Below are 27,319 nucleotides of genomic sequence, written 5' to 3' on the forward strand. Positions count from 1 at the left end.
ATATATACATATATTATAATTATGTCCTATGTATATATGTATAATATATGTATATTTTATATGTATATGTGTACTAGGAGCAGCATTCATGGATGTGGGAGTTATATGAAATACAATAATATATATAATATTATATATGTTTCAATATATATGAATTATCGGGGCAGCATTCATGGATATGAAATTTATTCTACTCCATACAAATAATATTATAAATGTATATAAAATAGGAACCACATTATGGATGTGAGTTATCTCAAACGTGTTTCTCTGTATCTGTCTCACTTTCTGAGGTGGGTTTCTTCTTTGGTTATGTGCCTCCCCGCTTACTTTCTGAACCAGCTCTTACCTAAGCAGCCGTGCTGAAACAGTGAGCTTTCAGACTGTCTCCACCGTATAATAATACAAGCTTTGAGTCTCCAAGGAGCCCAGCCCTAATTTGATTACCACTCACTGTGTGGCCAGCAGCCACTGTGCAGCTTTCACGATGCACATCACAGCCTCTGGCATTGAACTTCTAAGATTTATGGCAAATGCTCTCGTAACTTACCTCGAAAGCTTTGTATTATATTGGGAAAGTTTTATGCATGTATCCTGCTAGTCTAAGAGGGAGTCATTTGAAAACAACTCAGACGACTGTCGCAATCCCACTTTTCAGGAACATATTGCAGAATGCTTCCCCCCTATTGTCAGGGTACAGGTCTGAACCCTGCAGAGAAAGCTGGCCTGTGTGTCGTGGGCAAGAGAAGGAAACCACAGCAGAGAAGACTGGCTGCCGTTGTCCCGCGCCCGGTTGATATGTAGTTATTGATAGCGCTTGTGCTTTCCATAGAATGGGGGCTGTGTTTGGCTCTTTGATCCCCCTGTACGAGCCTCAGCCTGATGTGATCTTTAAAGTGGCTCTTGTTTGCTGGTGGCTGTGCCATTGCAACCCTAAACATAGTTCTTCATCACGTGGGGTTCTACGAACACCATCCCGAAGCCGCTGGGTACATACCGCTCTTGTACATTGAGTCTTGTCACTAGATGTGGGCCTTCCAGGCATGTGATCCTGGCCCATTTCCTTACAGATGAGGAAACTGAGGCCCAGAGGGGGGACTCTAGCAGAGCTCACTTGGCAAGTAGAGCCAGGACCTGGAGGCTGGGTCTTCCTGCCCCTTCCTCCGTCCATCTACCATTCCATTCCCGCAGCCTCTCCCACCTTTTAAAGTGCATCAAGCATCGCCCCTGGGTTTAGTTGTTAACATTTGACCGTCGGTTTTGTTTGTTCTTGGGGTTTATTTTTCCCCTCACTCCCCCAAGTCATTTCAAGATGAATTCAGTGTCTAAGATAGGCCCCCGGTGGGAAAATAAAGATGGAAAGTATCCTGTAGTTAGGTTCCTCTACTGTTTATATTTCCAACTGACGCGCATGGGACCCACGACTATCTGAGGCTGTGCTGCAGAGACTTACTCTTTTTTCCTTACCAATCATTTCTGACTTTCCCAGAATTGCCATGGAAACCTATATCCGGCAGAGGCAGCTAATCATGTCGCCCCTGATAACATCCCATGTGATTGGGGAGAATGAGCCACTCACTTCAGTCTTGAATAAAGTGATAGCAGCCAAGGAAGTGAATCACAAAGGACAAGGTACACAGCCCTATGTACTGAGCTGGGAGGGGACTCTAGCAGGGGTGGAGGGGTGGTGCTCAGAGCTGAGTCCTTGGACTCTGGCCCTTTCACTATCTTTCTCTGATATAAAACAGACCCTGCTGGGGACTGCCCACCTCAGTTTCCGTCTAAAGGCAGTTAAGACTTAAGAGAGTTGGATCACAGCTGTATTTTGTAAATTCTATAGAACAGATTCTCATCGCATGAGTCTTTCCTCACTTTTGTCTGACCTGTAATCCCCGTGTTGTTTCCACAGGTCAAGGCACAAAGAAAAAGTTTTTTTTTTTAATTTTTTAAAATCAATTTTTATTGGAAATTAAAAACTAAAAAAATTAATTTGTATAGTTGCTTCACAACGTTGTGTTAGTTTCTGCTGTATAGCAAAGTGAATCAGTTATACGTATACATAGATCCCTTTTCTGGATTTCCTTCCCATTTAGGTCACCACAGAGCATTGAGTACAGCCCCTTGTGCTATACAGTAGGTTCTCATTAGTTAAGAAAAAGAGTTTTGAGGATAATTATGTTCCACTCTCTGAATATGTTTCTCCCAATACGTTTCCTAAAATTGAGAGGAAGGAGACCAAAGTAATGCAAATGAATATGTATTAATATAAAATAATGGGCTACCTAGCACAACATTTTTAGTTGTTTTTAGTACCTCCATATATCATTTTGTTGACTTAGTTTTAACCCAGAGGAGTTCTGCTTATTGAAACTGCATTTTTAACTCAAATAATAAGGGAAAATAGTTTAAAATCTGAAATTCAAATGATGATGATTTGGGGATAATTTTGAAGATTGAGTCAATTTTTTTTTTTTTTTTTACCACCCGGTAATCGTCTTCTGAAGTGGAAGCAATTAGGAAACATTTTCAGGATATTTAATTTGCCATGTGTTCACAGTTATCCTGAGTAGTAAATGCATGTGAGAAATCATAGAATCCGAAAATAAATAACTAAATGTATTTCTGTTGTTTTGGAACTCCTAACCTAAGGATATAATTTGTTAAAGTGGAAAACCCTTACACTAAATAGATTGCTGTGTATGTACAATTTTTTTTAACAAAACTGAAAAAAAGAAGACCATTCCTTCTCCTCCTTCTTAGCAATACACTTTTCAAATGTTTTCAGGCTCTTCATAAATATTTTTTGTGGCTGCGTAATATTCCATTGCTTGGATTTTTTTTTTTTTTTGAGCATGGAATTCCTAGGTAAGCACTTAAATGCTTTCTATTTTGCTACCGTTATAAATTTAAATAACTCTGCTGTGACTACCTTTATATATGAATCTTTTTCCATATTTAGGACTGCCTCCCCAAGAAAATTCCCGGAAGTAGGATTTCTGGGCCAAATGATAGGAATGAGCTTAAACCTGGAGATGTACATATTTCCAGAATACTTCCCATAAGTTTCTTCCTGTGGGCACTAATTACCATATGCCCACTTTGCAGACTGATGTTTAAAAATCTTTACCTGTTTGAAAGGTGAAAAGTAGACCACCGTAGCATTTTAAAAAACTACGTGACAGTGAACTGTCTGGCCTTCATATGTATTGATATTTAGGAGTTTTCTAAAGTTTTCCTTCCTTTCTAAAGTTTTTGTGAACTCTTTGTGTAATGAAGATAACAATTTGTCTTACTTAGGACACATACTTTTCAATTTCTGGTTTGCCAAATATTTATAAACTTTTTGTACTTCTTTGTGAATTGTATATTCATGTTCTGTTTATTTGTGAGGATCTGAATGTTCTTCTTCTAATGAGTATGAATTTCTAATTTCTTATAAGTATTTCACCATGCCTTTTATAGGCATATGTAGTATATGGTTTATGAATTATACCTTTTACTTTTTATGTATATCAAAATTTCAGTTTGTATAGATAATTCTTTTGCTTTTGTGATTTCTTCATTTGTTTCTCTACTTAGAAAAATGGTTCATACCCAGAGATTTGATAGTGATACACTTATTTTTTCCTTTAATTTCCTGTCTTTTTATCTGTTCACTTTTCTGTTATATTAGGAATTTATTTTAGTGAAAATGTGTCGTGAGAGGTTAGATTGATTCTAAGTAGCTAGAAAATTATCCCAGCACGTTTATAGAATTGTTCCATTTTTCATGATTTGTTATGTCTCTTTTGCTGTATGTTTAATTGCTGTATATAATAGTACTTGATTTCATTGTTTCCATTGATTTATGTATCTTTTCTACTACTAATACCACTCATTACTATAACTTTACAGTATTTTGATATCTGAGAGGGGCTATCTTTATTTTTTTTTCCCCAAAGTAAACATCCATTCACATTTCTGTCAAATTCTCAAAGAAATCTTACTGTGATTTTTTTTTTTTTTTTTTTGCGGTATGTGGGCCTCTCACTGTTACGGCCTCTCCCGTTGCGGAGCACAGGCTCCGGACGTGCAGGCTCAGCGGCCATGGCTCACGGGCCCAGCCGTTCCGCGGCACGTGGGATCCTCCCAGACTGGGACACGAACCCGTGTCCCCTGCATCGGCAGGCGGACCCTCAGCCACTGTGCCACCAGGGAAGCCCCCTTACTGTGATTTTGTTGGGAGTATCATTAAAATTCTAAGTTAACTAGGGGAGAATTTACATCTTTATAATAATGTGTTTTTGTATCAATACCACACATATATTTTTCTCAGCGTTTGTGTGTGTTTATTATATGGATCATAACAAAGAGCTAAAAGTGTATCTTTTCTTTCTTTAAAGGACTTTGGGTGTCCTTGAAGCTCCTGCCGGGGGACCTCACACAGGTTCAGAAAAACTTTTCACACTTGGTGGATAGATCCACAGCAATCGCCCGGAAAATGGGCTTTCCTGAAATAATCCTTCCAGGTAAACACTTTGCTTGATTCACCTGTGCTGCGTCCTCTGGGACTTTGTTCCATGCAGCCATCCCTTCTAATGGGACTCTTGAGGCAACATGGATCCATAAGATTTCGTTATTTGCATTCAGGGATATTGAGACGGTGGGAGATGGAGACGGTGGGAGATCGAGACGGGGTTGCAGTACCTTAGAAAACTACCCAGTGTGCAAGCCCAAGAGAATGCTTTTAAATGTACTCAGAAATTTCTCTTTGCTCTCTCTTTATGTTCTGCACAAGCCCCTCTGAAATACTTCCTAGACCATCCATTAAGTAGCGCTAAATAGCACAGGTTCTCTGTCCCGAGAATAATTTGCTTCATCTGCACGTACCTCTTCTCGTGATGACATCACCAGCACCGTGAGCTCCTTGCTAGGAAATTCCAGCGATGTGCCCACTCAGCTCAGACTCAGCTGGACCTTCTGCTCCAGTGGCTTAAGCTCCAACTATGTTCTCGGCTCTCCCCATACTTGTGGTGACAAGAACGTAAACATTCTGCAGTTTCCTACTTTAGTTTCATCTTTTTTTGCCACTGCTTGTTGATAATCTGCATAGGTGTTCTTGTGAATTCACTGATTTAACCCATTTACTTTCTTTTTTTTTTTTAATAAGTTTATTTATTTTATTTACTTATTTTTGGCTGTGTTGGGTCTTCGTTGCTGCGCGAGGGCTTTCTCTAGTTGCTGCCGGCGGGGGCTACTCTTCGTTGCGGTGCGCGGGCTTCTCATTGCGGTGGCTACTCTTGCTGCAGAGCATGGGCTATAGAGTGCAGGCTCAGTAGTTGTGGCGCACAGGCTTAGTTACTCCGCAGCATGTGGGCTGTTCCAGGACCAGGGATCGAACCCGTGTCCCTTGCATTGGCAGGTGGATTCCTAACCACTGTGCCACCGGGGAAGCCCCCATTTACTTTCTTGATTGTTATAGTGGTAAAAGGAAATCATCCCCTCGAGGAACCTTATATGTATTATATAAAATATATGTGTTATAACTATTAGAATATAAGTATGTTGTATATTTGATAGGAAGAAAGAATATATGAATAAACAATCTTTGGCATGTTAGAAAAATTCTCAAAAACCAAGCTGTTTATTGCATAAAAATTCAGGTTCTTTTAAACTAATACAAGATCTTGTTTCTCCTTTGGGAAATTAAGAGCAGTAATAATTTGATGCCTCACACATTTCTGTACATGGTGGGTATTAAAAGTATATTTGTGGAATGAATGAAAGGGTTCTAAAATTGAGATTAGCATTTTCTTCTTTTCTCATGAAAAGTAGTTTTTCATCTGCCTACTTCATCCCTTCCAGGGCCATTTCACCCTAATACATATTCATCAACATTCTAGGAAAATGTTTTGTCTTCTTGTTGTTTATAAAAATAAGTATTGATACTCTTCCTATAACTGAAGGCAGTTTTATTGCTACAGCAAGACCGAAATCTGAAAAACGAAAATAGAGAAGTTTATCTTTTGGACAAAGTGCATTTATCTTGGAAATCTGGCTTGGAAAGATTCTTTCTATTCAGTAGTATTGGTTCATAAACTTCCAGGGCTATTAACAGACTTTAAAAATCATCTCGAATGATGGTTCCCAAATACGCTAGTCTTTGGTTCAGCCAATCAGGATCACCTGGGAAATATGAAGATCCCGATTCCCAGATTTTTCCAGAGACTCTGATGCGGTTTGTATGACCGGGACTCTGCGGGGGATTCTGGTAATCGGCCAGGTTTGAGGAATATAAGATCTGGGCTCACATCCCTCAGCTGGGCTCCCTCTCATCATCATTGAAACAGGCTGCAGATTCATCTTAAACTTCTCCCTCTCCTGCACTTTCTCCTATAGCTAAATTCTTGGAAGAGATTATATACTCTCTGTTTCCTCACCTGCCAGTCTCCCTCTATCCTGTCTGGAATGGCTGTCACTAGTCACCAAAGATTACAGTGTCACCAAGTCCGCTGGATATTTTTAGCGTAATGGTCGCCTCGGGCCAGTATGTGACCGAGTTGACCACTCCCTCCGTGAAATGTTCCCCCTCGCTGTCTGTGATCCCACACACTCCTCTTTTTCTCCACCCCCCTGAGGCCTCTCCCAGGAATCCTTTGCCACCTGAGCATCTTCGACCTCACCTTTAAATGTTGGAGCTCCTCGGTCTTTGGTCCTTATGCCCTGTCTTAGTTTGCTTGAGCTACCATAACAAAATACTCCGGGCCGTGTGGCTTAAATGGCGGAAGTTTGTTTTCTCACAGTTCCGGACGCCGGAAGTCCAAGATCAATGTATCTGTAGGGTTGTTTCTTCTGAATCCTCTCTCCTTGGTTTGCAGGTGGCCCCCTTCTCACTGTGACCTCACACCATCACCCCTCAGTCTGCGTGTCTGTGTCCCAATCTTTCCTTATAAGGACACGAGTCATATTGGATTAGGACCCGCCGTATGACCTCATTTGACTTTATTCACCTTTTTAACATATGAATTTGGGGGGAGGGGTGCAATTCAATCTGTAACAGGACCCTTTCCTTCTCCCCTCTGTTCCCTCCCTTGGTGGATCTCTTCCACTTACTTTGCTTCTGTGTGTTAGTTGCCTCCAAATCCAAATCTCTAGGCCCAAGACCCTTCCTTTAAACTCCACAACCATCCATCCAGCTGCTTCCTGCCTCAGGACTTGAGTGGGTCCTCTTCCCATTGGATCACTCTTCTCCTTGTTTATTTCTTACTCAAAATCCACCTTTGGAACTTGTCATCCTGGGCATCTAGACCTGACTCTTCTGTTGTGTTTTATCTAAGAGAACAGCCCCTCATCCATCCAGCTGCACAAACATGAAGCCTGAGGATCACCCTTGACACTCCTTTCCTTTACCTCTCACACAAAATTAATGGAGGAGACCTGCCAATTTTCCCTTTCAAAGACCTCTCAATGCCACCCTCTTCTCTCCATCCTGTTACTGCTACCCAACTTGTAGCTACTGTCATCAATTCCCTGGACAAGTGCCAGAAGCTTCCTAACTGGTTCTCCTGTTTCTGCTCTTTCTGCCTCATTCTCCACACTATAGCATGAATGATCTTTTATAAATGCCTATCTGATTTCGTCCCACTCCCTCCTTGCTGAAAACATGACTTCTGTTTATATTTAGGATGAAGGTATAAATTCTTCACTTGGCCTGCAGGCCTCAGGGAGACTCGTCTTATGTCTGTCTCTAGCCTCATCTCACCACAGCTTTCCCCTCACTTGAAGACTTCCATCATATATCTACTACCTCTGGGCCTTTGTACATGCTATTCTCTCTCCCTCTTCCAATATCAGCTCAAAGGAGAGATTCCCACACCTTCCAAACAAGGTTGGGACTTAGTGTGATGCTTTCACCGAGCCTGGCCTTTCCCTTCTTTTGTAATGATGCATTTCATCAGGTGATTGTCTGAGAATGCTTCTCTTGCCCACCAGACTTACAGCTGCATGAGAGCAAGGCTGGTGCATGGCTTACCGTCGTTTCCCAAACACCTAGCACAGTGCTTGGTACAGAGTAGATGCTCAGTCCATTTTTTAAGTGAGTAAATCAATATTATTTCATTTTATTGTACCATAATTTATTCAGCTGTTTCTGTGGTTGGAAATTGAGGATGATTCCAAGTTCTCACATTCACAAACAATATCACAGTGAATATCCCTATGGATAAATCATTGCTCATGTTTTCTTATTGCAATATAGTTAATGTACAATCTTAGGTAAGTTTCATGTGTACAACAGTGATTCACAATTTTTACAGGTTATATTCCATTTATAGTTAGTATAAAATATTGGCTATAGTCCCTGTGCTATACAATATATCCTTGTAGCTTATTTTATACATAGTTGTTTGTACCTCTTCCTCCCCTACCCCTATCTTGCCCCTCCCCTCTTGCCTCTGCCCACTGGTAACCACTAGCTTTTCTCTATATCTGTGAGGCTGTGTCTTTTTTATTATATTCACTAGTTTGTTTTAATTTTTAGATTCCACATACAAGTGATATGCAGTATTTGTCTCTCTCTGTCTGGCTTATTTCACCAATACCCTCCAAGTCCATCCATGTTGGTGCAAATGGCAAAATTTTATTCTTTCTTGGGGCTGAGTAGTATTCCATTGTGTGTGTGTGTGTGTGTGTGTGTGTGCGTGTGTGTGTGTGTACACACCACATCTTCTTTATGCATTCATCTGCTGATAGATACTAAACTGTACTCCAGACACTGTGATATATAGAGAGAGGTAGAATGAGGTAAGCTACAGGGAACAATACACATAGAAACTTCTGCTGTATGAATAGTTTATTACCAAGTCAGAACATTTTATATTTTACTTATAATTTGCATCTTATTACATCCTGAAATTTAAAAATGACTCCACACAGCACCACTCACAGGCTGGGTTGTCACGTTGCAGGAGATGTTCGGAATGATATTTACGTCACCCTGATCCATGGGGAGTTTGACAAAGGGAAAAAGAAGACACCGAAGAACGTGGAGGTGACCATGTCTGTGTTTGATGAGGAGGGCAGGCTCTTGGAGGTACGTGGTGTCCCCAGCAGTCCCGCCGCCGTCACACGCTCCTTTACAACAACAGGACTTGGCGCGTGATGTAAATCGTTCTCCACTGTAGAGCACATTTGGTGTTTCACAAGGAAAGAACAGGAAACCTGTTAAAGTTTGTGATTAGCAGTCACCAGTTGTAGTAGTAAATTCACGTAGGCTCTTGTTTTCATGATTTCTCCCGTGCTGAGAAAGACCTTAAGCCACCAGGGATTTCAGGTGTACACGCCCTCCCCCTGGGTGAGCTAAACCAGCGGAGATGCGCCTGTTAGAGCTGTTACACCAGAAGGGCTCTTGGTTCGAGGTCAACTACCACGCTCTTTAGTTTTGGGAATCGGGAAACTGCAGCCCAGAAAGGAGAAGCTGTTTTCTCAGGGAAGCCCAGGACTTAGTGGTGGCACTGGGAACGGACACAGGTGTCCTGCCTTCCTCCAACAGAAGTGACTCTTCATTCTGACATCAAGGAGAAGGAGAGGCAGGGGGAGGCTTTCATTGTCCCAGCTGACATCTGGCTCCTCTTGTATGAGCCATACTTACCTGCTTCGGAATGCACCCCATTCACTGAGTCCCTCACGGCGGGGGGCACAGCCGAGTACACAACCCCTGCACTTCCCGTATGATCATCTTCCAAGGAATCAGTTGACTTAAGTTGTCTTCTGCCTTGAGGGATAAGCAGAATGCTGTGGGCCACGCTACGGGAGTGATTTCTTTGTGCTGTTGAGAGAGTCCTTTTGCCCCAGGAGTTCAAGTACACATCTTCATGGCTCTGCTAACTAGCTTGGAAGGGCCCCCATGGAGGCCTGATGCTACTGAACTAAGTGGTTCATTTCTAGGAAGAGACACAACCCTAAGTTCTAGTGAACATGCCACACCTACACCAGGTCCTTAAAGCAGAGCATAGACAGGACCTCACACAGCAATGTGTCTGCACACATGCTGGAGCTCCCGGTCACCCTCTCGAGGCCTCTGTTCCCTGAGAGAGGAAAGAAGAAGGAAAGAAAGGACAGTGTATGGCTGGGATGGAAGAGAGAAGAAAAGTTCCAGCAAAGAGGAATGTTAAGCTTGTGCTGGGTGCCTTAGCTACTACACTTTGAGACACTTGGACCCTCAAAGTGCTAGAAACTCGTTCTTCTTTTTTAATTATTTTTTTTATTGAAGTGTAGTTGATTTACAATGTTGTGTTAGTTTCAGGCGTACAACAAAGTGGTTCCGTTATCCATCCATGCATCTATCTATCTATCTATCTATATTATTTTTCAGATTCTTCTCCCATATATGTCATTAAAAGATATTGAGTATGGTTCCCTGTGCTATACAGTAGGTCCTTGTTGTGTATCTATTTTATATATAGTAGTGTGTGTATGTCAATGCCAACTTCCTACTTATCCCTCCCCGCTACCTTTCTCCTTTGGTAGCCATAAGTTTGTTTTCTATGTCTGTGAGTCTTTCTGTTTTGTAAATAGAAATGTTTTGTACATTTGTATCATTTTCTTTAAGATTCCACATACAAGTGATATCATATGATATTTGTCTTTCTCTGTCTGACTTACTTCACTTGGTATGGCAATCTCTAGGTCCATTCATGTTGCTACAGATGGCATTATTTCATTCTTTTTTTATAGCTGAGTAGTATTCCATTGTGTATATACATACACCATATTTTCTTGGAAACTCATTCTCACTCTACTGTTCACCCCCAGATGTAATCAGCTTATGTATGCCAGTGTAAGGCATGTGCTGGCCATGTGGAATACCCTTAGTGTTCTAGATATTACTACCCCCTCCTAATTTTTTCTTTCCATCTGAAGAAAGCAATTCATCCTGGTGCTGGATACGAAGGCATTTCCGAGTACAAATCAGTGGTCTATTACCAAGTCAAGCAGCCCTGTTGGTATGAGACTGTCAAGGTGAGAATGTGTCATCAGTAACCCCTATCATACACGAAACCTCGTTTAGCTTCCTTTCTTCTTTTTACCCACAAATCGCTCCTCCTTTATCCTGAAGTTTTAGATAGGTTGCCTGTGGTGTGCAATCAGAAATGAATTGATCATCGTAGCTCTGCAGAAGCTCATTTCTCTTTTGTAAACTTCGGAAACCTTAAGTAACATTCTCGTTCGTAAACGTGTTGAAATTGGAAGAGAGAAACTTGATGTTGTAATGATGTAAGAGGCTGCCAAGATGGTCCAGAACCAACTGGAAATTTTCACACTGTGCAAGCAGTTTCCTAACATTTCTTTCCTTCTTGGCCTCTAATCAAGTTAGCTGGGCTTCTTTTCAATTTAAATATGTGTCTTACAAATTCCAAAGTGCTCTCGAGATCAGTCCGCTCGCGTGAGCCTCACAGTAGCTCTGCGACAAACGGTCCGAGTTGCAGCAGCCCATTTTCTGATGACGTAACTGACACTCAGAAGTGAAGTGACCAAGTTCCTCTAGCTGCTCGTGTCGGAGCCTAAACTGGATTCCACTTCTTCTGAGCCCCAGACTCCATCAACTCTTTCCTTTTTTGTTGTTCTGGTTTTTTACTGAAGTACAGTTGATTTACAATGTTGTGTTAATTTCTGCTGTATAGCAAAGAGATTCAGTTATACATATATATACATTCTTTTTTATATTCTTTTCCATTATGGTTGTTACTTCAGGATATTGAATATAGTTCCCTGTGCTGTACAGTAGGACCTTGTTCTTAATCCACATCGACTTTTTCTGATTGTCAAGGTTTTATGAGCTCTCCGTAGAAAACTAAAAAAAAAAAAAAAAAAAAAAAAAAAAGAGTTGCACTAATATCTTAATTCAGAAGTAATTTTCCACAATTTTATATACTTCATAGGTTTTGGATCATGCCATTCAGACAAATTGTGCCTTTTCAAACTCTTGAGGCATTAAAAAGCCTTCAGAAGTGTATTTTTAGATACTTGCATAATATTCCATTATATAATCATGCCATAATTTATTTAACTATTTGCTACAAATTCTCTGCTCTGTACGTTGCTCCATGCCTCTGTTTCCCCATCTCTTCTGTATATGTAAGCAGCAAAAAAAAAAAAAAAAAGCTTCCTTGTCCCCAGTATTTTATCTTTTCCTTCTGTTATAGGCCCTAACTATTAACATATCCATGTACACCTTGCAGTCTTGCACACAGACCTGAAAGTACTGATCTCTTCCCCCTGAAGTATCTCCTGATTCACACTTGAGAAAGCACTAGAAATTTGGAATATCTCCGTTTTCAGAATCTATGATGAACAGCCAAGATGATCTTCTCTTGAGATTCTTTGGGTTTTGAAAAAGAGCTAAATCTCCTTCGAACGAAACCCTACACCAAATCTAACTCTATAGGAATTACTCCTGTGATCGGATACTAAAATGTACCTCATTTTATAAAACGAACTGTGAGTGCAGGGGACTGTACTGATAGTCCTTATCATTGTGCAGGTATCCATTGCTATAGAAGAAGTTGCTCGCTGCCATATAAGATTTACCTTCCGACACCGGTCATCTCAGGAATGTGAGTAGTAGGAGGTCGACGACACATTTCAATCAAAACAGTGTTTACTCTTGCTTGACAGTGCTTTTGTGGGTCTGTAGAATGAGATACTTGGCATCTTTAGTTCAAGATTCAGTGAAGCTAAGGAAATCTTAAAATGAATTTTTCTAGGCTTCCAAGATCTGTGTTTATCATTGTATATCAGAATTTCCCTGAAATGTGCTCTGTGAATGCTAAGGTTCTACAGTGCTAATAGATGCTGTCTGACAAAAAGAGTTTCCCAGTTGAACAGGGATAGAAAGTGCTTGTATATTATGTCTCCCTCTTAGACATTCACCGTGTATGTTGCCACATTGCTGAGACATCCTGAAGCAAGAGAACTGTTCGATCTGTAGTTTCCCAAATTATTTTTTTTCATGAAAGAACTGTTTCAAGTCTCAGATCACAGTTCATAAGTTGACTTTCCTAAGGTGTGAACAGAGGAGAATATTGATTATTTTCAGATTGATCCTAACGTTTCTGGAAGTGTTGTTCTCATTCAGCACTCCATAAAAATGCAGTCCTTCCTTCCAAACTGAATTTTTTTAATGCCATCTACCTACCAGACTGCAGGCCAGGCCCTGGGTAGATGACAGCAAATAGGACACAGTCACTGCTCTGAAAAGTCTCTGTGGGCTAGTTAGGAAGATGAGCAAGAAAACAGGTGAAGAAGTTCAGATCAACGTGATACGTGTTACAGCAACGACCATCAAGGAGTAAGCACAGCACCTAAGCCTGCCTGGGGATTTATGCATAAGGTTTCCTACATCCTAGCTGAGACTTGAAGGTGAGCAGAAGTTAGCCCAGTGAAGGGTGCTGGTGGAGAAATGTGTTTGAAAAGCAAAGTGAGCTCGGTAGGGCTAAAGTGGGAGCTATCATGATATTAGATCGAACCATCTGAAATTGCCATTTTTGGAGGTCAGTATCAGATCGTCAAGTATCAGCAGATAGTCAATTATCAGCAATTTCGTACAGTTCTCCATCATACTAAGCTAGCATTCATCAAGCTCTTAGTTTGTACCAGACACTATGCGAAGCTCTATTTATACACCGTCTTGTTTAGTATCTACAGTAATCAGTAAGACGGATACACATTTTAATCCACATTTATATGTAAAGAAACTGAGGCACAGAGATGTTAGGTATGTGCCCAAGGTCACAGGGCTAGTAAGTTCCTGGATTGACCTGTCAGTGGTCTGATTCCAGGCAGGCTAGAGCCAGATCGTGAAAGATGAAGGTTCTTTTGAACTCTGTTATGGAGGAGCCATTAAAGAATGCTGTGTGGGTGGTGGTGGTGGTCGTGACTTCGTATATATTTATAACAGCGTTAGTCACGGTACCCCCAAATTGGCCGTCAACAGGAGAACAGATGAACAAACTGTAGTATGATCCTGTGCTCAGCCAATCTGGGTAACACGAGTCACAGCAGACCTCAGAGGTGTGCCTGTGGTGAGAACAGGCCATGAGTCACCCCAGCCGTAGACATTTAAGCAGGGGACATGGTGAGCTCAGAGGCTAACACCTGAAGACCAGGAGAGAGGCCCTTGGCTTCCTCAGGAGGCTGGACCCTCCTCCCCCAAATGCCACCGGACACACATATCCGCTTCTCCTGGCACCAGGGCTACTATCTTGGAAAGAAGAGAGGAACAGAAATCTTAGATGGCATCACAAACCTTGGAAGATAATAAACAAAATACTTACGGAGTCTGTCTTAGAACAGCAGTAGGGAGATAGGTCATGGGAAGGTTTTGGAGCAGGGCAGTTGACTTGGTTAGATTTGATTTTGGAGATCCCCAAAGGGTGGAGAAGAGCTGGAGACAGAGAGATCTGTTATGAAGATCTTGTGGGAATACAGGGAAGAGGTGAGGGTGGCCTGGCCTCAGGTGGGAACAGCAGGGATGGAGAGAAAAGGCACAGCCTCCAGAGGTGCTCAGGACGCAGAGCTGCCACGGGGGTGGGGTCAGCGTCAACACCCACAGTTCTGATCTGGGTGACGGAGGCGATACTGATGTCATTCATTCACAAATATAGGAAAAGGAGCATACTTGGGGGCACCAGAAGATTTCAGTTAGGGAACTATTTCCTTCAAGGGGTCTGTGACGTGGACAGTACGTATGGCTTATTGGGACTCGCTCAACTGTGTTGGTTATAGCACGATTGAACACCAAACCCCAGAGCAAAATGTGCCATCAGCTCTCATAGCCGTCAGCCCCTGGTATCTCCCTGCCCTGCTCAGACACGTATTCCTGTCTTTTCAGCCAGAGATAAATCGGAGCGAGCCTTCGGGGTGGCCTTCGTGAAGCTGATGAACCCGGACGGCACCACCCTGCAGGACGGGAGGCATGATCTGGTGCTTTATAAGGTGGTGCTAAAGAAGGAGCCTTAGAAAGTGACTAAGGACATAGTTACTCCCCCTGAAATTGGTTCTGCAAGCTCCTTTCAGACTTACGTGTACAAATATCAGAAACGTCTCTCGGGCTGTACATGTTTGCCCCTTCAAGTCTAGAACCCCGGAGGACTGTGGTCACACCAGCTGCATGGTCTCCCATCCCTTTAGTCTTTTAAGTGATGGTCCCTCCCTGTTGTGCAAATGGCGTCCGTGGAGGTGAACAGTCAAGGGCTGTTCTTCTGCTCTTTGCATCAGCCTGTGTGGAGCGCTGATAGTTGCACCGTTGGGCTGGGTTAGAGTGTGGTGGATGTGGTAGGATGTGGTTTTCATATCAGCGCGAGCCAGGCACCACTTCTCCGTTCTGTGGCCTCCTTTCCTCTCCTATCAGCTGTGTCCTTATTCTTCCCTCTAACTGCTGCAGAGCTATCGCTTCCACTGAGATTTTAGAGCAGAAAGCAGATGTTGGGAAGATCTCATTTGTCCAACAGTATCCAGGAGGCTTTTCACACGATTGGTAGCTTTTTTGAGATGAATCCACTTGATGTGTATTTCCCTTAGCAGCTCCTGAGCTCAAAAATAGTGTTGGAAGCCATGGCAAGCTATTTCTTCTCAAAGGACCCAGTGGAGTATCATTGTGACCATTTACATGTTCAAGAAAGTGAAATCCAACCTTATTCTTTATGTATTTACTTATAGCGGAGACTAGAATGTTGACTTCTAGTTCATAACTTATTCTGTTTTCATTCAATGTTGAAATTATTTCTGGACTCAAACTCTGGGACAGTATCCCAGTATCTCGGAGTTGGAAGGGATCTAATTTGATAAAATACACTGCGCTCATGATAGATACTATTTTATTTGCACATACGAGATTTTGTCCACCACTTGGTGTCCCTAACATGCTTCCTTTGCAGGGTGACAACAAGAAAATGGAAGATGCTAAATTCTACCTGACCCTGCCTGGAACCAAAGTGGAGATGGAAGAAAAGGAGCTCCAGGCATCCAAAACCCCAGCTAACTTTACGCCAAACAAGGATAGCACAAAAGATAGCTTTCAGATCGCCACCCTCATCTGCTCCACAAAGCTCACTCAGAACGGTAGGTGTGCTGACCTCGGTGACACCAGAATGAGTTTTCTCTTTGGTCCTCCTAGGCTTCTTTGTTAGACTCAGGGGACTGGACGCTGTGGGGCTGTGTCTTCTGAGGTAGGGTCCTGGGCTATCTGGATTCTTCTCTCTGCTCTTCACGTGATGTTTTCTGGGTAGGACGGATTAGATAGCTAAAGCTCTTCCTGAGGCTTCTTTGTCTATCTTGCCACTAGAATGAAAAGCATTTCGGTGGTTTTTAAATAGGGTAAAATCTATAAATGTATTCATTAACAGAGGCTGTGAATTTCGAAAGTCTTACGTTTCCTTCCTTCAAGGCAGCAAAGAACTCTAATACTGTGCTCTGTATGATGTATATAACAAGAAATGTTGGTAGTAAGGGTAGGATACTGGCAGAGGAACATCAGTCTCCTGTCCAAGCAGGTATGGCAAAGAGCAGGGAGGGTTTCCTGTTAGCATTCCGTCTGTCCCCCATATAGATTCCTCTTTCTCGATTTTTTTCCCCAAGCAGTCAGATTTTCCATAACATCAGCTGAAGAGTTCAAATGCGGCTTCATTTTGTCCCCTCACGAAATCTGATAGCAATTTTCACTTCTCTTGTGTATATCATGACATTTGATAGCCAATAACAGCTTCTTATTCTTTTAACCTATGTCATTTGTAAGGAGTCCTGCTGAATGTAGTGATCCAGGAAATAGCTGCTTCGGGGACTTGCTTTAGAAATTCTTTGTCCCCTGTGCTATGTGGAGGATCAGTCCCTTGGACCTCTGAGAAGATTTGGGGGCTCTGCCTTAGGGAAGTGATAAGGTAGACAAAACAGCTGAGATACAAGGTCCACTCAAGGATCACGTAGCATGTGCTTGATCTTTAGAACGGGTCAGTATTGTTTATTTTGATGAATCTGGGTTGCGTACAGAATATGGATAGTATTTCAACTTGGACCACTGATTAGACTCAACAGAGTGAGGTTCAGCGCTGTTACACATGGGAAAGTAAAAGCAGGCACCAAAAATTAAGCCAGAGAAAAGACAAAACTATGGAAACGTGAAAAGATCCGTGGTTACAAAGGGCTCGGGGAGAGAGGGAGGGCTGAGTAGGCAGAGCACGGGGGATTTTTAGGGCAGTAAAACTGTTTACTAAATGATACCCTGATGGGTACGTGGATGCACGTCATTATACATGTGTCAAAAGCCACAGCCTACTGCACAGAGCGAACCCTAACTTAAACGATGGACTTCAGTTAATAATCTTTATCAGTGTTGATTCATCATTTGTAACAAAGGTACCACAGTAATGCAGGATGTTAATAATAGGGGAAACCCTGGAGCCTTGAAGGGGTATATGGTAACTCTCTGTACTTTGGGCTTAATTTTTCTGTGAACGTAAAACTGCTCAAAAAAAAATAAAGTCTATAAATTAGTAAAAAAAAACAAACAAAACACAAAGTTAAGCCAGAAGGCATTCTGAGCTTTATGGAAGCCACGAGAAAATGGTATCAATGATATAACCCTTGTTAGGGAGAAAGTAAACATAAATAAACTGCTGATACGGGGTTAAGTAGTATAATGTTTATGGGAGATGATTTACAAGGTGTATCAAAGATTTTTTTTTTTTTTTTTTTTTTTGGTGGTACGCGGGCCTCTCACTGCTGTGACCTCTCCCGTTGCGGAGCACAGGCTCCGGACGCGCAGGCTCAGCGGCCATGGCTCACGGGCCCAGCCGCTCCGCGGCATGTGGGATCTTCCCGGACCGGGGCACGAACCCGTGTCCCCTGCATCAACAGGCGGACTCTCAACCACTGCGCCACCAGGGAAGCCCCAAAGATCTTAAATGTATTCAGACCCTTTGACCAGTACTGTGGTCAGTGACCCCTAGAAATTGAACCTAACTAGACAATGGGAGATGTGCACAAAGATTTATATATGAGGATGTTTCCCTATGATTCATGATAGGGGAACAGTGCAAAGAGTCTAAATGTCCAATAGTTGGGGTCAGGTTAAAGTATATAAGGTTATTAAATGATAAAATATATGCAGCTGTGAAATGTATTTCAAAACAGTCAAAGACATGGGAAAATGTTAACACTATGTAGAGTATAATCCCGGTTTTGTTTAAATATATGAGGATAATTTGGAGCTTACTGCCTGGGTTCAGATCCCAGCCCTGCCACTTACCAGCTGGTTCATCTTGGGCAAGTCACTTGATCTCTCTGTGACTTGGCTTCCTCAGTTTTAAAATGGGAGTAATGATAGTATTTATTTCGAAGGACGAAGTAAATTAAAATAAGTAGAAGCAAAGCAGCAACGTGTAGCACATTGTAAACACTACATGAGTATTAGCTGTTGTCATCATCATCATTATTATATGTACACAGCAAAAGGCTAAAAATAATTAAAAGTTTGGATGATAGTTCTTATTTTCTTTATTCTTTCTGGTGTTTTCCAAATTTTTAACTAGGAAATGTCAAAGTTTTTTTTTTTTTTTAAGCTCTGATGGTAGATGAGAGAAAGCATCGATGTACTTTTGGGGCTCTAAAGGGATATTCGAAAGAGACAGCGTTTACCAAACATCTAGTAGATTATCCTTCCTAGAGACTAGGTTTGAAGAAAACAAGTAATAAAAGTTTGTAAAATTAACTTAGTAGAGATAATGGTTAGAGATAACCATATTGTTACATTGTTTATTATCTCCCAGGCAAAACTTTAGGAAGCTTATTGACAGGTAGCAGTACTCAACCTGATGCGCTGATACCAACATCACACATCTTCTAAATGTTCCAAACCTGTGCTGTCCCGCGCCTTATGTAGCTTGCGAAATTTAAATTAATTAAAGTCAAGTGAAGGTATGACTGCAGTTCCTTGGTTGCATTCACCCCATTTCAAGTGCTCAGTGGTTTTCTGTGTCTGGTGACTTTCCTACTGGACAGCACAGGTTGCAACGTTCCCGTCATCACAGAAACTTCCATCGGGTAGAACTGTCCTCTTCCATTTGTTGTCATCCCGTTCCTAGTGTTTAGATCTCAGAAACACTCAACATACTTTAAAAAAAAGTCTCCAAGAATATCCTGTCCCAAAGAAGACTTAAAGAAGCAAACTCATCTAAACAAGAGCGGGGTGACCTACTGTCAACCTGGTTGGGGGTAGGAAGAGGGGACAGATTTGGGGAAGATGAGGTGACATCGTGGGCATCAGAGAAAATGGGGCATTCCCAGTGACAGATAATAAGTGTGTTTGCTTTCTTCTAATTTGATGGGAGTGATAAAGAACCAATTCAGTTTTTTCTGAGAAAGAAGAAGCTGAGGAACATGAATAAATCATCAACTCTGTGAGGACATTTGTTGATCAAGAGGAGGGTAGCTGTTCTTTCACTCGGAGGCCATGACCAAAGGCGTTTCTCCTTAGCCTTTGGAAGGCTATTCAGACTGCAAAGTTAAAAGCCACTGGACTTTGTTACAAACAGAGCCTGTAGGCACCTTCGTTATTTTATGAATTATTTCAAAACTAGAACAGACTGATGTATATGGGATCATTTTGTTGCTGGGTCCATATGGAAGGTGAGGATAGAGGAGAGGGAGAGAGGAGTCGAGTCTCTGCAGGTGTGGACCTGTGCCAGGCCATTCACAGACATCTCATTTTACCCACCGACAGCCTAGCACGGGAAGACACCAGTGTTGTCGTTATTAACCTCAGTTTACTGATCAGAGCGCCGAGCTGAGGTGGTGAAATATTTTGCCGAAACTCATATAAGTGGTGGACTTGGGTCCGAAAACAGATATTTGTAGCTCCAAAACTTAGGGTTTTTCTTTGTCATTCTTTTCGTTTTTAAACGTTATGGTCCCTAACCCTTTCCGACAGGTAATCACTACCCTAAATTTGGGCATTATCATTCAGAGTAGTGTGAATTCTTATATACTTTTTTTTTTTTTGGCCTCGAGGCATGTGGGATCTTAGTTCCCCAACCAAGGATCAAACCTGTGCTCCCTGCAGTGGAAGCGCAGAGTCCTAACCACTGGACCGCCAGGGAAGTCCCAATTCTTACATACTTCTGACGGTGATGTAAATTGGGACAACTTTGGATAACATTTAGATAGTATTTAATATGGTTAGAGGTGGTCATTCTTGGTAATCCAGAAATGTAGTCTAGTTTTTTTTTCCCCACTTTTTTTTTTTTTTTTTGCGGTACGCGGGCCGCAAAAAAGTGAGGCAAATTGACTGTTCTAATGAACAGAGTACATTTTCAGCTGCTTGTAAATATATATTTCTACAAATCCATTGATTAAAAAGTACATATTGCTACTTTTACTAGCTAATGCTCTGTAAATAGTAAAATGATGCACTAAACAAAACGATAAAGAAGTAACAGTCCATCTGCCTGCTTTGTTTCCCTGTTATTTCACTTTTAGTATCTAGACATACATTAAAGCTGGAAGGGACTTAAAGATCCCAAATTCTGCATTTTTAGATCCAAAAACACCTCAAGACTTTTGTCCCAGACTTACGCTAAGGACCATTCATCTGTTCTGCCTTCTTTTCAAGATAGCAAACCATCTGATCTGCTCATCTGTTTATTTCTTTGAAGAACGCTGGGGAGGCAGTATGACAGAGTAGCAAGGACATGGTTTTTGGGAATCAGCTAAATCTCATTAAATTCCATTCATACCACTCCCTGGCAGTTGTGTGACCTAAGACAAGTAATTTAATTTCACAAAACCTCAGTTTCCTCATCTCAAAAATGGAACAAATAAAAATCTTCTCTATGGTTACCAAAGGGGGAAGGTCAGGGGGAGGGATAAATTAGGAGGTTGGGATTAACGTATACACACTACTATATATAAAACAGATAACCAACTAAGACCTACTGTATAGCACAGGGAACTCTACTCAATACTTTGTAATAATCTATATGGGAAATAGAGTCTGAAAAAGAATACATGTTTATATATGTATAACTAAGTCACTTGGCTGTACACCTGAAACTAATACAACATTGTAGATCAACTATACTCCAATATAAAAAAAAATCTTTTAAGGTAAAAAAATAAATAAATAAAATCGCTCTACAGCGTGGGTATGATATTTAAATGAATCAATGCACATATATAAGTTTTTATTTTCCCCTCTGTATCCACTGAGACACACATAGTGACAAGGGACAAATTAAGCAATGCAGCAAATTAAAGGTAGGAAGGTTATTTAAGTGTTTCATCGGTAAGGCTGTGATGTCTTATATGAGAGACGTGAGTTCTATTCGGGCATCATTTTATGTTCTTGTACATTTGTGGTTGGTTTTTGTTTTTGTTTGTTTGTTTTTTTTTTTTTTTTTGTCGGACGCGGGCCTCTCACTGCTGTGGCCTCTCCTGTTGCGGAGCACAGGCTCCGGACGCGCAGGCTCAGCGGCTATGGCTCACGGGCCCAGCCGCTCCTTGGCATGTGGGATCTTCCTGGACCAGGACACAAACCCGTGTCCCCTGCATCGGCAGGCGGACTCCCAGCCACTGCACCACCAGGGAAGCCCTTGTGGTTGGTTTTTTTCCTCTGAAGAAGGAAAGAAGACCCCAGGGTTTTCTCTGATTTAGGTAGGAGGCAGTAAATTAAAAGGCTGCATAAGGTATCAGCCACCGTTAGGAGCAATGATCTTTTCTAGAGAGCTCTGTCACTGTGTCCTGAAATGGTGTGTGTTGCTCTGCTAATCCGTGTCTAACGTTTATGGTTTGTGGTTGTTCTTCCTAGTTGACCTGTTAGGCTTGTTAAATTGGCGTTCGAACCCTCAGAACATTAAACACAACTTAAAGAAGTTAATGGAGGTGGATGGAGGAGAAATTGTTAAGGTATGTTTATATATTCACAGTTAGGACTACAGCCACTGCATCCTTAGTTCAATATTTTAAATTAAACCGATGAGTGTAAACATAAAACTTGTCTAAATTGGGAAGCAAGTGTGCCAATTTTTAGGAAAATGCTATTTTTAAACCTATTCTATTGAAACCTAATTAGCCCCCGATTTCTTCAGTCTGGAGCCAAATAACCTCTCTCTTTTTCTTATCTTCAGTTTTTGCAAGATACGCTAGACGCACTTTTTAACATAATGATGGAAATGTCAGACGATGAAACATATGACTTCCTTGTGTTTGATGCACTGGTAAGCAGTTACACATATTATCTAGTGTTTGTTCTCACAACTGTGTGGTTTTTGATAGTTCAGTATTATAAATAATTGTGATGCATGGGCTCCTGCATATGTATTTGTATACAATTCTCTGATGATTTCTCGAGGCTACATTCCCACAAGTAACATTAGATACAATTGACTTATAGTCAAGACGTTTATGGCTTTGTTTCCTGTTAGATCTTCCCTTTTGATAAGCTTTCTCTTTCTCTTTAGGGAAAACAAGCTGTTTTATTACATTTGAAATCAGGAATCCCTTTAACTCGCTTTAAAATTGGTCCTAAACCAGGAGATACCGTTAACAAAGACGACTGTGGTTTGTTGTGTATGCGCGTCCTTGTGCGTTCTTGCAAGGGAGACTGAATTTGCAAGTCAGAGATGAGTCTTGGTCTCATTATGTACAATACGCAACCCAGCAGACAATTCAAATTGTCACACAAAGTACTAAAACATGCAACCCATTCCAAGACCGGAAATCCAAAGAAGGAGAGGGGATATCGGACTCTGGGAAGGTCAGAGATGGCAGTGAAGTGGCGGAAGCTGACACATCCAAACTTAAGCATCGTTTTCTGATTGTTGGGGTTCAAGTTCAGGGCAGAGTTTTCCCTGAATGTTGCAGCAAAGAAGGAGGAAGGTAAATTGCAGCTTCAGGTCATTCATCAACTTGCAGAGACTGGTAGATTCAAGAAGAGTTTAGGATGTTGACACTTAAGGATGTAAGACAAAGAGAAAAATGCCCCCAGCTGCGATCGCACCTGGCCAGGTTTATGGGCAAGAGAGTCTATGGTAATGACTCCATGGGAGAAGGTCTGGAGATAGACTCCCGTGGGACAGAGCAGCTGGCAACGGGCATGTGTGGAAGGTGCCCCTTCTTTTGCTCTCTTCTATCACAGCTAGGTGCAAAGTGGTTATTTGTGTCAGTAGATTCTGTGTCCGGTAGTGATAAGAGTTAACATGAGCGGAAAATTGAGACTCAAAAGTCTGGTGACTTCAGTTATTAGGGGCACCCACACTGCGCTGAGGAGACGGATGTCCTGCAGTATTTCATTAGCTGCACCCTTGGGTTCGTGTTTACTATTCCCATGGGAAACCCTTCCCCACACCCTTCCCCCTCTCATCCCATTTTCTTCCCCGACTTGGTTACCTGGGCGCTGCCCTCTCTCTGAGGCAGTCGGCTCTCCGAGGCTAGGGGTGCTGGCTTATACTGGTTTCCTCACAGCATTTAGCACAGTGCCTGACACTTCATGGTCTCTCTCTGTTTGTGCTAAATAAAAAGAAACCCCAAGACTTGACCTCAGCTCTGGAATAGTCACATGGGAATGCTACCGTAATGATCAAGAAGGAAAAGCAAGTCCCAGACGTTCAGCTCCAGCTTGTTGACGGAATGCCGGGGGTTGTGCTGTGCTACTATTTATGTTTTCCACCTTTGGCAGGTGTTTATTATTTCACTGATAGGCGACATCAAGTTCCAGCATTTCAATCCCGTCCTGGAGACCTACATCTACAAGCACTTCAGTGCCACTCTGGCCTATGTGTAAGTACCAGGCCTGGGCAGGGCTTGTGGCTGGGTTGTCGGGTTCGTGCTCTTGGGACCGGGTTGTTGAGAAACCAGAGGGACGTGAGCTGAGTACCCCTGCCTCGAAGCGCAGAACCTTGTTCTAAGCTTCCCTGGGGAAAGTGGGAACCGTCTAACTATTCTAACCATGGCAAAGGGATTACATTCAAGGCCCCACTTTCTGGGAAGTTACGGAAGAGATGAGGCTGTACTTCTTTAAGAATCCAGAGCATCTCTAGGTGAGGCGTTGAAGCTGTTAGGAGCACAGTCCAGGACAGGGGACCCCATCCAGGATCTTCGGAGGTGGGTGTCAGTGGGATCGGCATGAGTCCCGCTGGGATCAAACAGAGGATGAAGCAGGACGACATGTGATAGAACTGAGGGTCGTTCCCTCAGCTGTACGCCGCAAGTGCTTTGTAGAATTTATTACTTAGAGGTTATGAGAAGATTTAATTTTTTTCCTTTTACGTAAGAGGGCGTGGGCTCCACCTTTCCCAAAGTGCAGCCTTCTTTCTGTCTTTGGTTTATGAGCCCCTGACTAATGTTCCTTCTGAGCTTTGCCCTGCAGTGCTCAGCTCATCGTGCCGTTGGATGTGGCCTGTCACCCCGCGCCTTGCATCCTGGTTGTTGTGCAGAGCAGCGTGACAGTGACTGGAACAGAGTTGAGATGGCAAAGATCTTTCTGACGGTGGCTTATGCCAGCTCGTGCCAAGTGCTGCTGACCTGCTCTGTCATTGAGATCATTGATCCCTCATGGCTTTTTCTGAACTAAACAAGAAAGTTCTCAGTTTTATTTGCATAAAGGTCCAGACATGTAATAAAACATAAGTGACCTAGAAGAGGTGTCATGTGGCATAATCCCCAATTAACACAATGGATGTAATGCCCGCTGGGTTGGGGGAAGCAGCAGATACACCAGTGACAGGGCTCTTTCCACCCTATAGCCTCACTTGCTAAGTAGGCAGCAGCTACAAGAGATGAAATCCTATCATTGGGTCTTTATTACACAGAGCCAAATGCAGCACTCCAGGTGGTGTGTTTCCGGTAATCTGGGTTTATTTGCAAGAATGGATCAATTCCACACGATTCGTGTGAATTTTTCTTAATATTAGGAAAACTCAGAGATTCCCAGAAGGAAAGTTCAAAATATCAGTGCCCTCAAAAATGTGAGATAGTCCAAGATTACGACAACGCCTAGTCCAGAGACTCTGGAACGACACAAAGAACAACCTAAAAGTCCCAGAGCAGTTTCGTGTGATCAGATGCTCAGAACCATGGGTTGCTCTTCTTTCCACACTCGGTAGAGTTTCCATCTGGCTCCAGTTTATGGATCCCAAACAGCTGGGGCAGACTGGAGGGAATTAGACTGCTTTTAAGGTGACTGACTACCTTTGGCAGACAGTCCCTCCGTTACAGAAACACCTGAACATGTCTGTATAGCATGCCAGAGATTAAAATATACTCATGATTCGAGTCCCTTCAAGTCTTTGATTTCTTGATCATTTTTTAAAATCCTGCGAAGGGAAAGAAATCACCCCTTATTTCTAAGCAGAAGGGAAGCTGCAAGCCTAGACCGCAATGAGAAAACTAAACTACGAAGGACTTAACTTCCCTGTTCAGGGCATATTCTAGAAGAAATAATTACTATAGTTGTGATTTCTACTTCCCCAGGAGGCCAAGTTCCCTTCTATATAGCATACCCCAAACCCCAGAGTACCACTGTGCCCCATTGACATTTTTCTCCTTCTTGTCCTTTCCAGGAAACTCTCCAAGGTACTGAACTTTTACGTGGCGAATGCAGATGACTCCAGCAAGACGGAATTGCGTTTCGCTGCTTTGAAAGCCTTAAAGTACTTGTTTAGGTTCATCATCCAATCTAGAGTGCTCTACTTGAGGTAATGGTGACTGTAATACAGTGTTGACGTTCTCCATCCTCTCTTCCCATATTTTTCCTTAGTCCTTATGCTCATGTTCAGCTCTGTGAGCAGCTGGGTCATGGAACTAACAAATTTCAGAACTTCAGGGTGAAGATGAGGGTGCACTACACAACCGTTAAAGAAGTTTCATGTGACGTCCTTTTGGATCAGCAGAATTTCTAGGGCAGTAGTGACAGCAGGACTTAGGGATGCAGGTGGCTACAATGTGCAACTTACTGAAAGTCTTTGTTGGTGACAATAACTAGGAAGTCAGGTTCCTGTGATGAGATTGTACTTAATACAGCGACGGGCTTCATGATGATGTTGGGTGTATAAATCTAGGATCATGAGCTGTTGTTGGGAGTAGATGGACAGTAGTGACAATTGATTGGAGGAGTTGTTTCCTGAGGTGTGTGTTTCTTTGCTGACACCAGGCTTAGGTACCTGGGAAAACTAAGCCCCAGAGATACGATAATTCCCAGTTTGGATTTCTAGAATAATCGTTCCATCAAAAACAACAGAAGTCAAGAATGAGGAAATAACTCTTCTGGGAATGCCCACAACTCCAGTGCCATCTCTACCCTTCAATAATAGCTGGATTTCCAAACTGTTAAAATATTTTTCTAAGGCAGGTTTGGAAACTAGGTAGATAACGTGCTAATATGTTAATACGAGTAAAGCTGTAGGTAAGAGGATTTCAAGCCTGAGATTTGAGCATGTGTATTTTTTTAACTTTGTGTTTTTAAAAAACTCATAAAATTAAAGGCCAACAATTAACATGGAAAAAAAACTTGTAACTTATAGTACAGTTCAAAGGTCAGTAGATTTACTAATTAAAGGCTCTTAAAAATCAACTAAAGAATGGTAAATATCCTTACTACAAAATAAAAACAATTTACAAAAGAAAACTTCAAATGGTCAGTTAAATTTAAAAAGAAATTTATACTATTAAAATGCGATACACACACACCATCTTTACCTGCACATTTAATAACGATGAAAAATCTTTATCCTTTGGTGAGAATGGACAAAAATTGGCCCTGTGTTCTATTGCTGATAGGAAGATAAATTCTTAAGGACAGAAATTTGGCACTGTGAATAAAAATCAAACACACACAGAGCAAAGGAAGATATCACATTTGTCCAGTAATACCCCATCTAAAAATCTATCTAATGGAAAAAAAATCCATCAGGTATAAACAAAAAGGAATGTTAAAGTATGTACATTCAGCCCTTTCAAATGTAGGGTATGTTAATGAGGTAGGATAACCCTGATAGGTTCTTAAATAATAAAACTAAGGTAGAAGACATAAGTGTAATATGATCTCATTTCAGAAATATTTCAGGATTGGACACCGGTTAGATATGAGTACACTGTAGATAAGAGGGCTTTAGGTAGGTTTAGTTTTTATCTTTTCTGCATTTTTAAAGTTTCTGCAATGAATTTGTACATTTTTATTGTTTTTAAACATGTTCAATGACTTAAAAGTTGAGTTGGACGAATGACAGCTCCTCCTTCCCTAGTAGAAGCAGTCAGTGTTCGCCCAACTCAGAGCATATGCACAGCCTCTGTAGTC

General features: G+C 41.9%; 1 protein-coding gene across 1 annotated transcript in view; it reads left to right on the plus strand.

Annotated features, from left to right (window-relative positions):
• DOCK5 (dedicator of cytokinesis 5) overlaps positions 1-27,319 on the plus strand; it is a 124,409-nt gene that overhangs the window by 24,948 nt on the left and 72,142 nt on the right. Inside the window, exons 8-18 of the mRNA XM_030879050.3 lie at positions 1,490-1,632; positions 4,383-4,508; positions 8,946-9,070; positions 10,900-10,998; positions 12,521-12,593; positions 14,870-14,973; positions 15,915-16,098; positions 21,836-21,933; positions 22,155-22,244; positions 23,705-23,805; positions 25,587-25,721. Of these exons, the coding sequence (XP_030734910.2) occupies positions 1,490-1,632; positions 4,383-4,508; positions 8,946-9,070; positions 10,900-10,998; positions 12,521-12,593; positions 14,870-14,973; positions 15,915-16,098; positions 21,836-21,933; positions 22,155-22,244; positions 23,705-23,805; positions 25,587-25,721 (1,278 nt within the window). The remainder of the gene's footprint in view (positions 1-1,489; positions 1,633-4,382; positions 4,509-8,945; positions 9,071-10,899; positions 10,999-12,520; positions 12,594-14,869; positions 14,974-15,914; positions 16,099-21,835; positions 21,934-22,154; positions 22,245-23,704; positions 23,806-25,586; positions 25,722-27,319) is intronic.

This window comes from Globicephala melas, chromosome 6 (assembly GCF_963455315.2).
Source record: "Globicephala melas chromosome 6, mGloMel1.2, whole genome shotgun sequence".
Lineage (NCBI taxonomy): Eukaryota > Metazoa > Chordata > Mammalia > Artiodactyla > Delphinidae > Globicephala > Globicephala melas.